General features: G+C 51.7%; 1 protein-coding gene across 12 annotated transcripts in view; it reads left to right on the top strand.

The window, feature by feature from the left end:
* Positions 1–12,101, top strand: part of TBL1X (transducin beta like 1 X-linked) — a 247,727-nt gene extending 235,626 nt beyond the window's left edge. For all 12 annotated transcript variants that reach the window (XM_070784370.1, XM_070784369.1, XM_070784364.1 and 9 more), the window contains 5 exons: positions 2,290–2,364; positions 2,875–3,002; positions 5,778–5,943; positions 7,573–7,674; positions 8,627–12,101. In XM_070784370.1, coding sequence (XP_070640471.1) covers positions 2,290–2,364; positions 2,875–3,002; positions 5,778–5,943; positions 7,573–7,674; positions 8,627–8,653 — 498 coding nt within the window. In that variant the 3' untranslated portion in view covers positions 8,654–12,101. The remainder of the gene's footprint in view (positions 1–2,289; positions 2,365–2,874; positions 3,003–5,777; positions 5,944–7,572; positions 7,675–8,626) is intronic.
* The last annotated feature ends 873 nt before the right edge of the window (positions 12,102–12,974 follow it).

Genomic DNA, 12,974 nt, shown 5'->3' with positions numbered 1-12,974 from the left:
TTCCAGATAAATTCATTTGGCTTCCTTCTTAGATGTGATTTTTTTTTCCCCCCTTGGAGAAATATAGCTGAGGGTGGCTGGCTGTGTAGGGCGTATGACTGTGCACTTTGGATCAAGGAGGAAGGAGAAAGAGAAACATGCCTGAAACCTGGGTTGCTGCTTGGTTATCCAGGGTGAATGCAAGCAGGCTTCTTGCAGAGACGACAGAGGGCTCCTTCCCCCTGCTGGAAGCTTGTGTTAGTTCAGTTCAGTTCAGTTCAGTTGGTCAGTTGTGTCCAACTCTTTGCAACCCCATGGACTGCAGCACGCCAGGCCTCCCTGCCCATCACCAACTCCTGGAGCTGCTCAAACTCATGTCCATTGACCCAGTGATGCCATCTAACCATCTCATCCTCTGTCGTCCCCTTCTCCCGCCTTCAATCTTTCCCAGCATCAGGGTCTTCTCCAGTGAGTCAGTTCTTTGCATCAGGTGGCCAAAGTTTTGGAGTTTCAGCTTCAGCATCAGTCGTTCCAATGAATATTCAGGACTGATCTCCCTTAGGGTGTACTGGTTGGATCTTCTTGCAGTCCAAGGAACTCTCAAGAGTCTTCTCCAACACCACAGTTCAAAAGCATCAGTTCTTTGGTGCTCAGCTTTCTTTATAGTCCAGCTCTCACATCCATACATGACTACTGGAAGAACCATAGCTTTGACTAGACAGACCTTTGTTGGCAAAGTAATGTCTGCACTTTTTAATATGCTGTCTAGGTTGGTCATAACTTTCCTTCCAAGGCGTAAGCGTCTTTTAATTTCATGGCTGCAGTCACCATCTGCAGTGATTTTGGAGCCCCCAAAAATAGAGTCTGCCACTGTTTCCCTCCCCATCTATTTGCCATGAAGTGATGGGACCGAATGCCATGATCTTAGTTTTCTGAATGTTGAAGCCAACTTTTTCACTCTCCACTTTCACTTTCATCAAAAGGCTCTTTAGTTCTTCTTCACTTTGTGCCATAAGGATGGTGTCATCTGCATATCTGAGGTTACTGATATTTCTCCTGGCCATCTTGATTCCAGCTTGTGCTTCTTCCAGCCCGGAGTTCCTCATGATGTACTCTGCATATAAGTTAAATAAGCAAGGTGACAATATCAGCCTTGACGTACTCTTTCCCTGTTTATTACAAATCTGTTATTCCATGTCCAGTTCTAACTGTTGCTTCCTGACCTGCATACAGATTTCTCCAGAGGTAGGTCAGGTGGTCTGGTATTCCCATCTCTAAGAATTTTCCAGAGTTTGTTGTGGTCCACACAGTCAAAAGCTTTGGCATAGTCAATAAAGTAAGAAGTAGATATTTTTCTGGAACTCTCTTGATTTTTTGATGATCCAACAGATGTTGGCCATTTGATCTCTGGTTCCTCTGCCTTTTCTAAATCCAGCTTAAACATCTGGAAGTTCACGGTTCATGTACTGTTGAAGCCTGGCTTGGAGAGTTTTGAGCATTACTTTATTAGCGTGTGAGATGAGTGCAGATGTGCAGTAGTTTGAGCATTCTTTGGCACTACCTTTCTTTAGGATTGGAATGAAAACTGACCTTTTCCAGTCCTGTGGCCACTGCTGAGATTTCCAGATTTGCTGGCATATTGAGTGCAGCACTTTCACAGCATCATCTTTTAGATTCTGAAATAGCTCAACTGGAATTCCATCACCTCCACTAGCTTTGTTCATAGTGATGCTTCCTAAAGCATTCCAGAATGTCTGGCTCTAGGTTGGTGATCACACCATCATGATTATCTGAGTGATGAAGATCTTTCTTATATAGTTCTTCTGTGTATTCTTACTGCCTCTTCTTAATATCTTCTGCTCCTGTTAGGACCATACCATTTCTGTCCTTTATCATACCCATCTTTGCATGAAATGTTCCCTTGGTATCTCTAATTTTCTTGAAGAGATCTCTAGTCTTTCCCTTTCTATTGTTTTCCTCTATTTCTTTGCACTGATTGCTGAGGAAGGTTTTCTTCTCCTTGCTATTCTTTGGAATTCTGCATTCAACTTGTTTTACAGGTTCCTGGCTTTTTGCAGTGAGGATAGAGCGCTCCTGCCCCCTGCTGGAAGCTTGTGCTTACTACTCCCAGGCTTTTTTCAGCGAGGACAGAGCGCTCCTGCCCCCTGCTGGACGCTTGTGTTTACTACTCCCAGGCTTTTTGCAGAGAAGACAGAGCGCTCCTGCCCTCTGCTGGACTCTTGTGTTTACTACACCCAGGCCTTCATTTCTTTCTTTTTTTTTTTTTTTAAACCTTTTGCTCTCTTGCAGAATGAGGTCAACGCTATCAAATGGGATCCGTCTGGCATGTTGCTAGCCTCCTGCTCTGATGACATGACATTGAAGGTAAGGCTGCAAGGCCGGGCCGTGTGACCCTTGGTGACCCCCGGGGCCTTGTGCTGTGTCTTCGGTCCCAGCGCTCCTCCTGCAGCTGGCCGTTGTGCTGTGAGCACTCTTGCTGCCTCTGTCGTTTTTTTCTCTTTGCAAACGACGTGGCGCTTGCCCCGGCAGTGAAGCCCTGTTTATCAGTCGAGGTCCCGTGGAGCCTCCTTCCGTTCCCGAGGCCTTTCTCCCAGCCAATTACTAACTAGACCTGACCCGACCCGACCCTGCCTAGCTTCCGAGATCAGACCAGGGTGCTATGGAACTCTCTGGCCTTTCTCACGGGCGCCCCCTGGTGGTCAGCGGACGCCTCTGCCTGTGAAGCACCTGCCCCTTCTCAGCCGCCCACCCCGCTGGACGTCAGCTTCCCAGGGACAGAGAAACCTCTGCAGTGCTCCAGGCAGGAACGGTGCCGAAGCTCCCCGCAGTGGAAGAATCGGCCTTTGCTCACCGTGTTCCCGTTGCGTCCTGTAGATCTGGAGTATGAAGCAGGACACGTGTGTCCACGACCTTCAGGCGCACAGCAAAGAGATATACACCATCAAGTGGAGTCCCACCGGGCCGGCCACCAGCAACCCCAACTCCAGCATCATGCTGGCGAGGTAAAGGACAGACAGCCCGCACCCCAGTCTCGGTTCCCGAAAGCAGCCTTGGTGGCTGAGGCTGCGCCAGCCATGCGCCCAGTAAAAGTCATTCGTGTCCCCAAGAGACCAGGAGATGCTGTCAGTGTGTCTTGCAAACGTGTTCATGCCCTCAGATGCTAAAGAGTCTGCCTGTAATGCAGGAGACTCAGGTTGGGAAGTTCCCCTGGAGATGGGACAAAGCTACCTGGAGAATCCCGTGGACAGATGAGCCTGGCGGGCTACAGTCTGTGGGGTCGCAAAGAGTTGGACACGAGTGAGTGACTCACATTCAGAGTTACTTAGAAACTTAACTCAAAGTGAAAGGGCCAGGAGATAGAGGTTATCACATGATAGCTAAGTTGAGATAAGGATGCTTTTAACCTTGAGGCTGGAGGGAGGAATTGCTTACATCCACCCTCCCAGCACTTTGCTTTGGTGAAGGTTTTTACTACAACTGAAGAAAGGAAGCAGTTTAGCTTGAACCCCAGGCTTGGTTGGGCTTCCCTGGAAGCTCAGTTGGTAAAGAATGTACCTGCAATGCAGGAGACCTGGTTCGATCCCTGGGTCAGGAAGATCCTCTGGAGAAGGGAGAGGCTATCCACTCCAGTATTCTTGGGCTTCCCTGGTGGCTCAGGTGGTAAAGAATCCGCCTGCAATGTGGGAGACCTGGTTTCGACCCCTGGGTTGGGAAGATCCCCTGGAAAAGGGAAAGGCTACCCACTCCAGTATTCTGGCCTGGGGAATTCCATGGACTGTATAGTCCAAGGGGTCGCAAAGACTTGGACACGACTGAGTGACTTTCAGTTCATTTCACTTCGCTTCGGGCTTGGTTTACTTGGCCCAACTCGGAGCTGCAGGTGGTGAGAGTGTTGATGGTGATAAAGGTTCCCCGGCCAATACCAGATCCAGCCTAACCTTTCGTCCTGGCTGTCCCCGGCTTTTTTGGCACCAGGGACCAGTTTTATGGAAAATCACTTTCCAAGGTTTACAGGATGATTCGAGTGCACTACATTTATTGTGCCGTTTATTTCTGTTATGATCGCGTCTGCTTCACCTCGGATCATCAGGCATCAGGTCCCGGAGGATGGGGACCCCTGGTGTGTGCAGTAAACCCCCTAAGACACCAGCATCGGATGCAGAGGACTAGCCAGTCAGTGACACACCAGAAGGGAGCAGAGCGGTTAGAAGTCCACAAAAGCTCCTCACTGAGGCGGCGTTCTGCAGACTTCTGTGTTCCCAGTCCTGCTCAGACCTCACTCAGGATACAGTGTTGCACTCCCAGTAGGATATTTTAATAAGAACCTTGAGGCACACAAGCTAAAGAGATTCCAGGAGTGAACATGGGACACACCGAGGGTTCTGGAGACCATGATCCCACAAAGCATGGTTGTGTGGTCTCGCCTGGGAAAGACAGGACTTGGGAGGAAGCGGCAGTGGGTTTTTTCCTGCAGAATTGGAGAGAATGGGTTAGTGGGGAGAATGGCTGGTGGCCCAGCCCTGCAGTAAATGAGGGCGAGACCCCCTCCCCTTGTCTTTGTCACATAGCAGTGGGATGAAGAATCTGTTACTGAAAGTGCCTGACCCAAGGCCGTCTCTCAGAAAACACAGACAGGAATTCCTGCATCAGCTAAAAGCTGATCCAGAAAAACATGAGAGCTGTTATGCTCCTATTGCAAGCCACTGGCCTGAAATGCACTTAAAGGTCTGGAACAGAACGTTATCTTTTTTGTTTTGTTTTGTTTGATGACTTGTAAGATGCTTTTGAATCACATGGTACCCATGACGGCCGTAAGTGAGCCTTCTAGGCGCCAAGCATAAAGGGATGGATGTAAGTCCCAGAAGAGGAAAGAAATGCCTGGGCAAACAGCTCTGTGGTGGGTGGGCTTCCCAGGTGGCCCTAGTGGTAAAGAAGCCGCCTGCCAATGCTGAAGATGTAAGAGACGTGGGTTTGATCCCTGGGTCGGGAAGATTCCCTGGAGGAGAGCACGGCAACCCACTGCAGTATTCTTGCCTGGAGAATCCCATGGACAGAGGAGCCTGGCGGGGATGCAGTCCATGGGGTCACAAAGAGTCAGGCATGAATGGGACAGCTTGGCACGCATGCACTCAAACGCTCTTCTTTCAGATTTAGACATAACTAAAATTTGCAGCTCCTGGGAGTGTGATTGTATATTTGGATGCGATTATATTTTAATTCCTGTGGGATTAAAATTTGTGTTCGCTCACTTAACCATTTCCCCGAATACGGCTCTCGGCTTTTTATTTTTGGCTTTGTTTTTCACTTGGCAGCGATACATGTGTTGTCAGTGGTGGGACCGTTTTAGAAAATTTAGCAAATACGTAGCATTTGTGTCTCACGGAAATGCACAAATAAATGAGTGTGGCTGTCAATTTGTTCCCTTGATAATGGCACCCAAAAAGAGAAAGAGATTTATTGCATGACTTTTAAAAAAATTTATTTATCTTAATTGGAAGAGAAAAACTTTATGATGTTGTGATGGCTTTTGGCGTACCTGAGTATGAATTGGCCACAGGCATACATGTCCCCTCCCTGGACCGTGGCTTTGTGTTCAGTGCGTGTTGAGTCACATTCTAGAAGAGGAAGAAATACCCACTTACGGTCTTTGAGATGTAAGGGAAGTCACTCCCACTGTGAGAGTCACGTCCTCGGGAGACCGGCGGGAACCTGCCGACAGCTGTGGTGGCCTTTTTTGAACCCACAGGCGTCCGCGGTGACCATCTCTGTCTTTCCAGCGCCTCGTTCGATTCTACCGTCCGCCTCTGGGACGTGGAGCGGGGCGTGTGCCTCCACACGCTGACCAAGCACCAGGAACCCGTGTACAGCGTGGCCTTCAGCCCCGACGGGAAGTACTTGGCCAGCGGCTCCTTCGACAAGTGTGTGCACATCTGGAACACTCAGGTAAACTCCCTGCATGCCCACCGCCCGGGTCCCCACCAACCCCCCCAGCCCCACACCCAATACAGTCAAGTTCTCACTGACCCGTGGGCTTCCCTGGTGGCTCAGATGGTAAAGAATCCACCTGCATTGTGGGAGACCCGGGTTTGATCCCTGGGTTGGGAAGATTCTCCTGGAGAAGGGAATGGCAGCCCACTCCAGTGTTCTAGCCTGGAGAATCCCAGGGACAGAGGAGCCTGGCGGGCTACAGTCCGTGGGGTCGCCAAGAGTCGGATACAACTAGGCGACTGACAGTTTGATTTCACTTTCTTGGTGACCCCAGAACCTGAGTTTGCACTCAGGAATGCCTTGCCTCGGACACGGACATAGACACATCCCCAGTTCCCCGGACGGTCGGAAGCCCACCCAGCACCATCTGCCCCAGGCTCTTTGTGGATGCTGGGTCGCCCCTGCCAGGGACTCGGGTTATTTTTTTTCCGAGCCCTTGGCAGGAAACCTTGCACCCACTGCCTTCCATTGACAGCAGCAGGCATTGCGTGTGGTCCCAGGATGGATGAAGCAGGCCACCCCTTGGTGTGCCCTGAGGCCTGGCAGACACTGATGAACATGCTTTCTCAAGGGAGGTAGTAACGGATGCCACGTTAGCCAGCCTCGGGCCGAGGGTGGTCCACTGAGACCTCGGGCTCCTCCTCTGCGGCCGCCTCACGCAATCGTGCCTTCTTGGCAAATGAGACACGACAGTGGCCCTAATGTGGAGCCAGGCTGACAGCCGCCCATGTGTGTGCTCGGTCGCTCAGGCCTGTCCGACTCTTGCAACCTCATGGACTTATATTATGTAGCCCGCCAGGCTCCTCTGTGCACGGGATTCTCCAGGCAAGAATGGTGGAGTTAGGGTGGCCATTCCCTTCTCCAGGGGCATCTTCCTGACCCAGGGATCGAACTCGCATCACAGGAGGATGCTTGACTTTCAAAAAAATTGCCATCAATAGCTGGGTTCTGCCTGCCATCAGCAGCTCAGCAAATCATTTTACTCACCCTTTTTTTGGTTTGTTTTTAAATCGGAGGATAATTGCTTTTTTTTACAGCTGATTTCTGCTGTGCAGCAAGGCAATCAGCCATATGTATACATATGTCCCCTCCCTCTTGAATCTCCCTCTCCCCACCCGTCTTCAAGCCTCCAGGTAATGGCAGAGCACCGAGCTGAGGTCCCTGTGCTGTATATATACAGCAGCTTCCCACATTTTGCATCCTTTTTCTCCCCCACTAAACCATAAAACTCTTTGAGTTATTCTGAGGCTCCCTTGAACACTCAGTGAGACGGAAGCCTGGTTGAAATATAAGCACGTATCCAATCTTGCTGACTTTCTCCTTCCCCCGGGAGGCGTGAGCCTGGCGGAAACCATAGAGGCTGTCTCTCTTGGTGGGCAGCCAAGGGTCCTTTAGGCAGGCCCCCCACACTGCGGCTACAGATCTGAGTCACATGTTCCCGCGAGGCCAGAGCTCCTTTAACTGAAAGTTCTATTAGCTTCTGTGGCTTTGCAAGCTTCTGGGCTGACATCCCCAGGTGGGGTCGGTGGGCAGGTGGCCTCGCCAGCGTTCCGCCTCTCGAGTGACGGCGCCCTTGCTTTGCAGAGCGGAAGTCTCGTGCACAGCTACCGAGGCACCGGGGGCATCTTCGAGGTGTGCTGGAATGCCCGGGGCGACAAAGTGGGCGCCAGTGCGTCAGACGGCTCCGTAAGCAGCACCCTGGGGCTTCCCCAGGCAGGAGAGGGGGCGGTGCGGGGAGCAGGGAGGGTTCGGGGAGGGTGGGGTCAACAACGGTCCAGACCCCTGAGACCCACGTAGGAGTACTCCCAGGGCCGTGACAGGCCTCAGAGACGCGTGTTGGTGAAGGAAGCATCTGGGCTGGGCAGTGCTCTGGGAGCGAATGTCTCTTCTTGCTTCCTGAATGATGTGTGTTTTTTTTCCTGGCGGAATTCGTGGTTCTCAGCTGCATCGGTTGCACCCTTGGAGACATTGGAGGTGTCTGGAGGCATTTGGGTTGTTAGTGCTTTTGGGGGGGTGGGTGGGGGGTTGCTGGCACCTGGTGTGGAAACTGGGGCTGCTGCTGGAAGTCTTAGGGTGCTCAGGACCTCCCCCCAACAGCGGAGAAGTGACCACCACATGACAGGTGATGAGGCTGAGCAGTTAACTTGGTCCACCCTTGGCTTCAACCTTTGTGCCCCCACCCAGACCCTCTGGTGATGAAGGCCCAACCTTCCATTCAACAGGTCTCCCGGGTCCCAGTAACCCTCTGCTGGTCCCCTGAGGTGTCTAGCTTTCTGCACTTGGAATTGCCCTGAGATGTAGGGCAGGGCGTTGGCTGGCTGGCTGTCAGCCTGCCCCCCGACCCTTACGCGAGCTGTGTGCTCAGGCTTCAGTTGCCATCTGCTCCACCATGTAGGGGTCTGGTCTGTGACACCCATTGACGGCTGTGGCCTAGGGTTGGGTGCTAATGATGTTTAGACACTCACCTGTCCGCTAGAGCTGGTCTGATTGAACCCTCTGGACTGTGTGAATAAAACTTTATTTATAAACAAGTGGACGGCGGGCCGGATTTGGTCCACAGGCCATGTGCCATCCTGTGCTCTTAAGGGCATCTGATGTTGCCTCTCAAGATAACAGGCGCTTTTCTCTCTCCTTTCAGGTGTGCGTGTTAGATCTGCGAAAGTAAACACACACAGAAAAAATATTATAGACACGAGAAGAGAATTCCGACGGGCCAGCAGTGGATGTGTGGGGTTGTAGCACTATTCAGACACAATTCCGTCAGCTCCGAAACAGCGCAAACCTGACCTTAGGGAGTGTCCTTTGAGACCAAGTCATCCCTGGCCACTGGAGTCTCTATTTTTTCTTTTTTTCTTTTTTTTCATAACCTCCACCGAGAAGTTTAAAACAGAAAACACACACGCAAGTGCTGTCAAAGGCGGGGAAAAGGAATGGTTTCCACCTGAAACGTCCAGCCCCAGGGGAGCGAGAAGCCACCAGCTTGACTCAGTGCATGGATCAGTTGCCACCCAGAACAGGCTCCGATGGTTGAGACGAACGAAAAAACAGGAAAGGCTGTGCCAAAATGAAAAGAGAAAAAAAAATGCTGTGATAAACCAAAAGGGGAGGAAAAACTCCTCCCGTCAATGGGTTGTTTTTTTTTGTTTTTTTTTTTCCCCTAAACATTTGGACACTACAGTTAAACTCTCACAAGGATGTTCGAAAGACCAGTTTGTATGGATGAAATGGGTACCTTTGTAATCCCAACAGTTTCTATTTTCTAGAACCTTTGTCCCCGTGGTTTTTCTATGGGCTGGAATCCTGTCGTCTTGGTTGGGGTGGAAGGGTGGTGGAGGCGGGGCGGGCCTTGGGTCCCAGGTGGAGACTGTTACTGGGTGTCTTGCTTATTTGCTATTGTTTCACCACCAGAGAGACAGCCCCTCTCAGATGCGGTGCTTTCTGGCCTGCATCTTCCCCTCCCCCCTCCCCCATCCCCCTCCCCCCCTCATAGTTGCCTCCCATCTTCCAGTCTCAAGGGCACTTTCGGCGCATAATAAGTGCTTTATGTAAGAAGGCAGGGCAAGGGGGACTTTTTACAAGGAGGGGGAAGAAGAAAAAAAAAAAGTGACTTATATAAGAGAAAGAGCCCGGAGTATTTTTGGAGAAGAGAAAAAAGATATTTTTTATGTTAAAACAATTTTAAAATCGTAAAATGGCCATTCAGACACGAGAGCTTTGTGTGATTCCTATTTAACAACAAAAAAAGAAGCCTTTAGAAGAGACAGGTAGAGGGGTCCCTTCACTTTGAACTTGGTGGAAAGCAGTGAGGGGACTCCGGGTGGGCAGCTCTGGGGTCGGCTTTGGGGCTGGTCTGTGCGGCCGGAGAGGAAGACCCCAGCCCCTTTTCTGCTCCAAGAAGACCTGGACGTTTCTTTCTTCCCAGTGCATTGGACCAGAACAGCGGACAAGGGGGTGCCCTCGAACCCAAGAAGCGTTCCCAGATCCAGCATCGCTGAAGGGGGGCCGTCGGAACCATCCCGCTCCACGACACCAATGCCGCCTTGTTTGAGACTCGTGGGCGTGGGCGGGGGGGACCCCCTCCAAACCAGGAGCAGCTCGGCCAAGTCCCTCCAGGGCTGACCAACTGGAGGGGCCTCCGGGACCTCACTGGGTCTCCCAGCGACAGAAGTGATTGGAGAGAGGTTTTCAGTCCTGAGGGTGAATTAACAGAGGTAGGGTGTCTCAGTTCACAGGCCATCTTCACAGTTTGCTTCCTCTGGCAGCAGGTCAGGAGAAATTGCCCTTTTTTTTTAAACAATGAATCTTTTTACTGTTTTTAAAAAAAAAAAAAAAAATTAAAACATGGCTTTGTGTGTCCCTAGGGGAGTTTTCCTTTCCCTTGGATCAGGTAACCTTTGTACTTTTACTGCTGTCCTGACCCCATGCTGACCCAGCTTGTAAATTAGCAGCAGGGCCTCTGGGCTCATCCGTCTTCCCCCGGGGATGGGGCTGGCGGTGGGTAGGTTGGCAGCCCTTGTGTGTTCCAGCAACCAGCCTGGATGGTTTTGGAGGGTGGTGGTATCTGTCCATGGACCCAGAAGCCAACGGTAAGGCATGGCTAGGCCTTTGTGCAGAAGTTGGATTGTCCTGGGAGCAGCCCCAAAGCCAGAGTGCATTCCTCTCTCTCAGCTCACTATCTATCTCCATGGATCTGAGAGTTTTTCAAACCCCCTTGACTGCAGAAGACCAACAGGCACTCTTCACAGGTCAGGCGTGTTCTCAGGCTCTGCTGTATCTAAACACTCAAACTTGCAGAAGGTCAGTGTTTGATTGGCGTCTCCACTCCCACCTTTGAAGATAGCAGACGCCGTCAGGCGTCCACGGATAATCACTGACCCCCCTCACCCCCCCCAAAATGATTAACTTTGAGATGCAGTTTGCAGAGGTCTAGTTGAACACCATCTGGACCCCTCCCCGAATGAAAACGTGTCACTGTCCACACAGCATCAGCTGCCCGGGGTCCAGACAAGGTTTGCGTTTGATGAGCCAAATGCTGCTGGAGGGTGGTGAAGGTGGGATTCGATATAAAAGGCTCACGAGAGGATCGTCACGGGGAGGTTGGTACGCAGGGTCTCCCAAGTATTGACGGGGGCCTCTGGTAAACCTGTACCAGGCTGGAAGTTGCCGGGTTGGAGCCAGGGGCTGTAAAGCCAAGGACACGGACTGGATACCGGGCGTGGTGATGAACTGACGCTGCTGAGGAAGGCAGAACTGCCCATGAACCATCAGGAAGAGGCCCCGGGATGGGGACCACGAGGAGGAGGCAGCCGGCGCCTCTGAAATCATGCCTGCCCTGAGTCACACCCGCTGCACCCTCTGCCAGCGCTCAGTGGGCGCATCGCTTCGTCAGTGCGAGCGGCTTCTAGACTTCGTGTAGAACGCTTCGTAGTCCTCAGTGTGCAGATGGGACCTTGGTGCTGAAAGCAGAGAGTAACGCACAGATCCATCCCCGGAATTGTCCACCTTGCCGGGGAGCTCGTTCTGCTCGCTCGCGCGCGCGCACGCACGCACACACACACACACGCACGCCCGGGGAAGCGCGTCCGAGCCCACTCCACGGCTACAGAACCGCGATGTTCACTTTGTCTTTCTGAAGAGAGATCTCGGAGCCGAGTGAAGTGCACTTTGTCGGGAGTAAGGGTCTACTTTTTGTTTTGTTTTGTTTTAACCTTTCAGCCTTTTTTTTTTTTTTTTTTTCTGATCGTGTTTCCCATCCAATGCAGAGTGTTTTCCTCCCGCCGCTCCCTGAGGTTTGTGAATGTCTGGCTTCTGCGGTTTTTATTGTCTGTGTCAGACGTACAGCCAGATGTCCTGTCCGCATCTTCCAGCTTCTGTTCCATCCACACGGCACCCCTCACCCCGTTCCGTTCTCTCCACCAATGCCCCACTGCAACCCCCACCCTCACACGCTCCCGGAAAGAGAATCACCGTGTGTGTGTGTGTGTGTGTGTGTGTGTGTGAGTGTGTGAGAATCACCATGTGTGTGTGTGGGAGAGATGGCTCATTTGTTCCAAGAGAGAATCAACAGACCATATTAGGTTATCTTAAATAAATTGCTCTATTTTGATAGAGAACTTTCTGTGTGTACTTTCTTGTTCGTCTGGGGGGCCCACGCTAACTCCGCTGCCTCAAGTCCCCAAGCTCTTGTCTGTTTTTTTCCCCTGGGAGAAATGGGCGGGGGCCGGGTCTGCTTTTACAACCAGTTCGTTGTAAACCAGATGAAGAGACCAGCGGTTGCAGATGCGTTTTGATGTGAAAGGCGAGTGTGCTTTTTTTGTGTGTGTAACTAGTTTCATTCTCATTACTTTGTTTCAGGCTGGCAGTTTTAGAAAAGTCAAAAAGCAGACGGATGTTCTCCTGCAGGCAGGCTTGGGTCGCTGGCAGTTTTGAGGTGCAGGATGAATAATAGAAGAACCTGAAGTTGTAGGGATGCTGGTGACCGGGCGCAGCACACGGTTCAGGCAGACACATGCAGACGGTGACCGGTTCCCTTTGAAGCGATGTCCCCCGGGTGATAGGCAGTGTGGGGCTGACACAGAGGTGGCCAGACGAGCTGCATTTGGCCATGCGAGTCACCCCAAAGAGCCCCATGTCCTCCGGCCACAAGCTGACCCTGCATGGGAATCACGCCAGACCTGGGCTGTTGCTTCTGCCCCAGTGTTGCCCGGGATGCAGACCTGCCTGGTTTTGTTTCTTTTTTTTTTTTTTTTTTTGTAAGCCTTGCCTAGCTGACTGAGGGTGCTTTCACGCAGCGGATCTGGGGTGAATCTCTGAGCACTCCCGAGCCCTGCTGCTGAAGGGTCTGGGGTGAGCCATGTCCCGAACCCACTGGGGTGCACGTCGCATGGTGGGACTTAACCACTGTTAAACAAGTGTGTTGGAACTCGGGCTTCCGTAGCTGAAGCAACACGCTGGTAGCTCAGGCACAGCTCCAAGGAGGTCTCTGT

The sequence above is a fragment of the Bos indicus genome, chromosome X (assembly GCF_029378745.1).
Source record: "Bos indicus isolate NIAB-ARS_2022 breed Sahiwal x Tharparkar chromosome X, NIAB-ARS_B.indTharparkar_mat_pri_1.0, whole genome shotgun sequence".
NCBI classification, from domain to species: Eukaryota; Metazoa; Chordata; class Mammalia; order Artiodactyla; family Bovidae; genus Bos; species Bos indicus.
The sequence above is the reverse complement of the archived record's forward strand: the minus strand, read 5'-3'. Positions and strand labels throughout refer to the sequence as shown.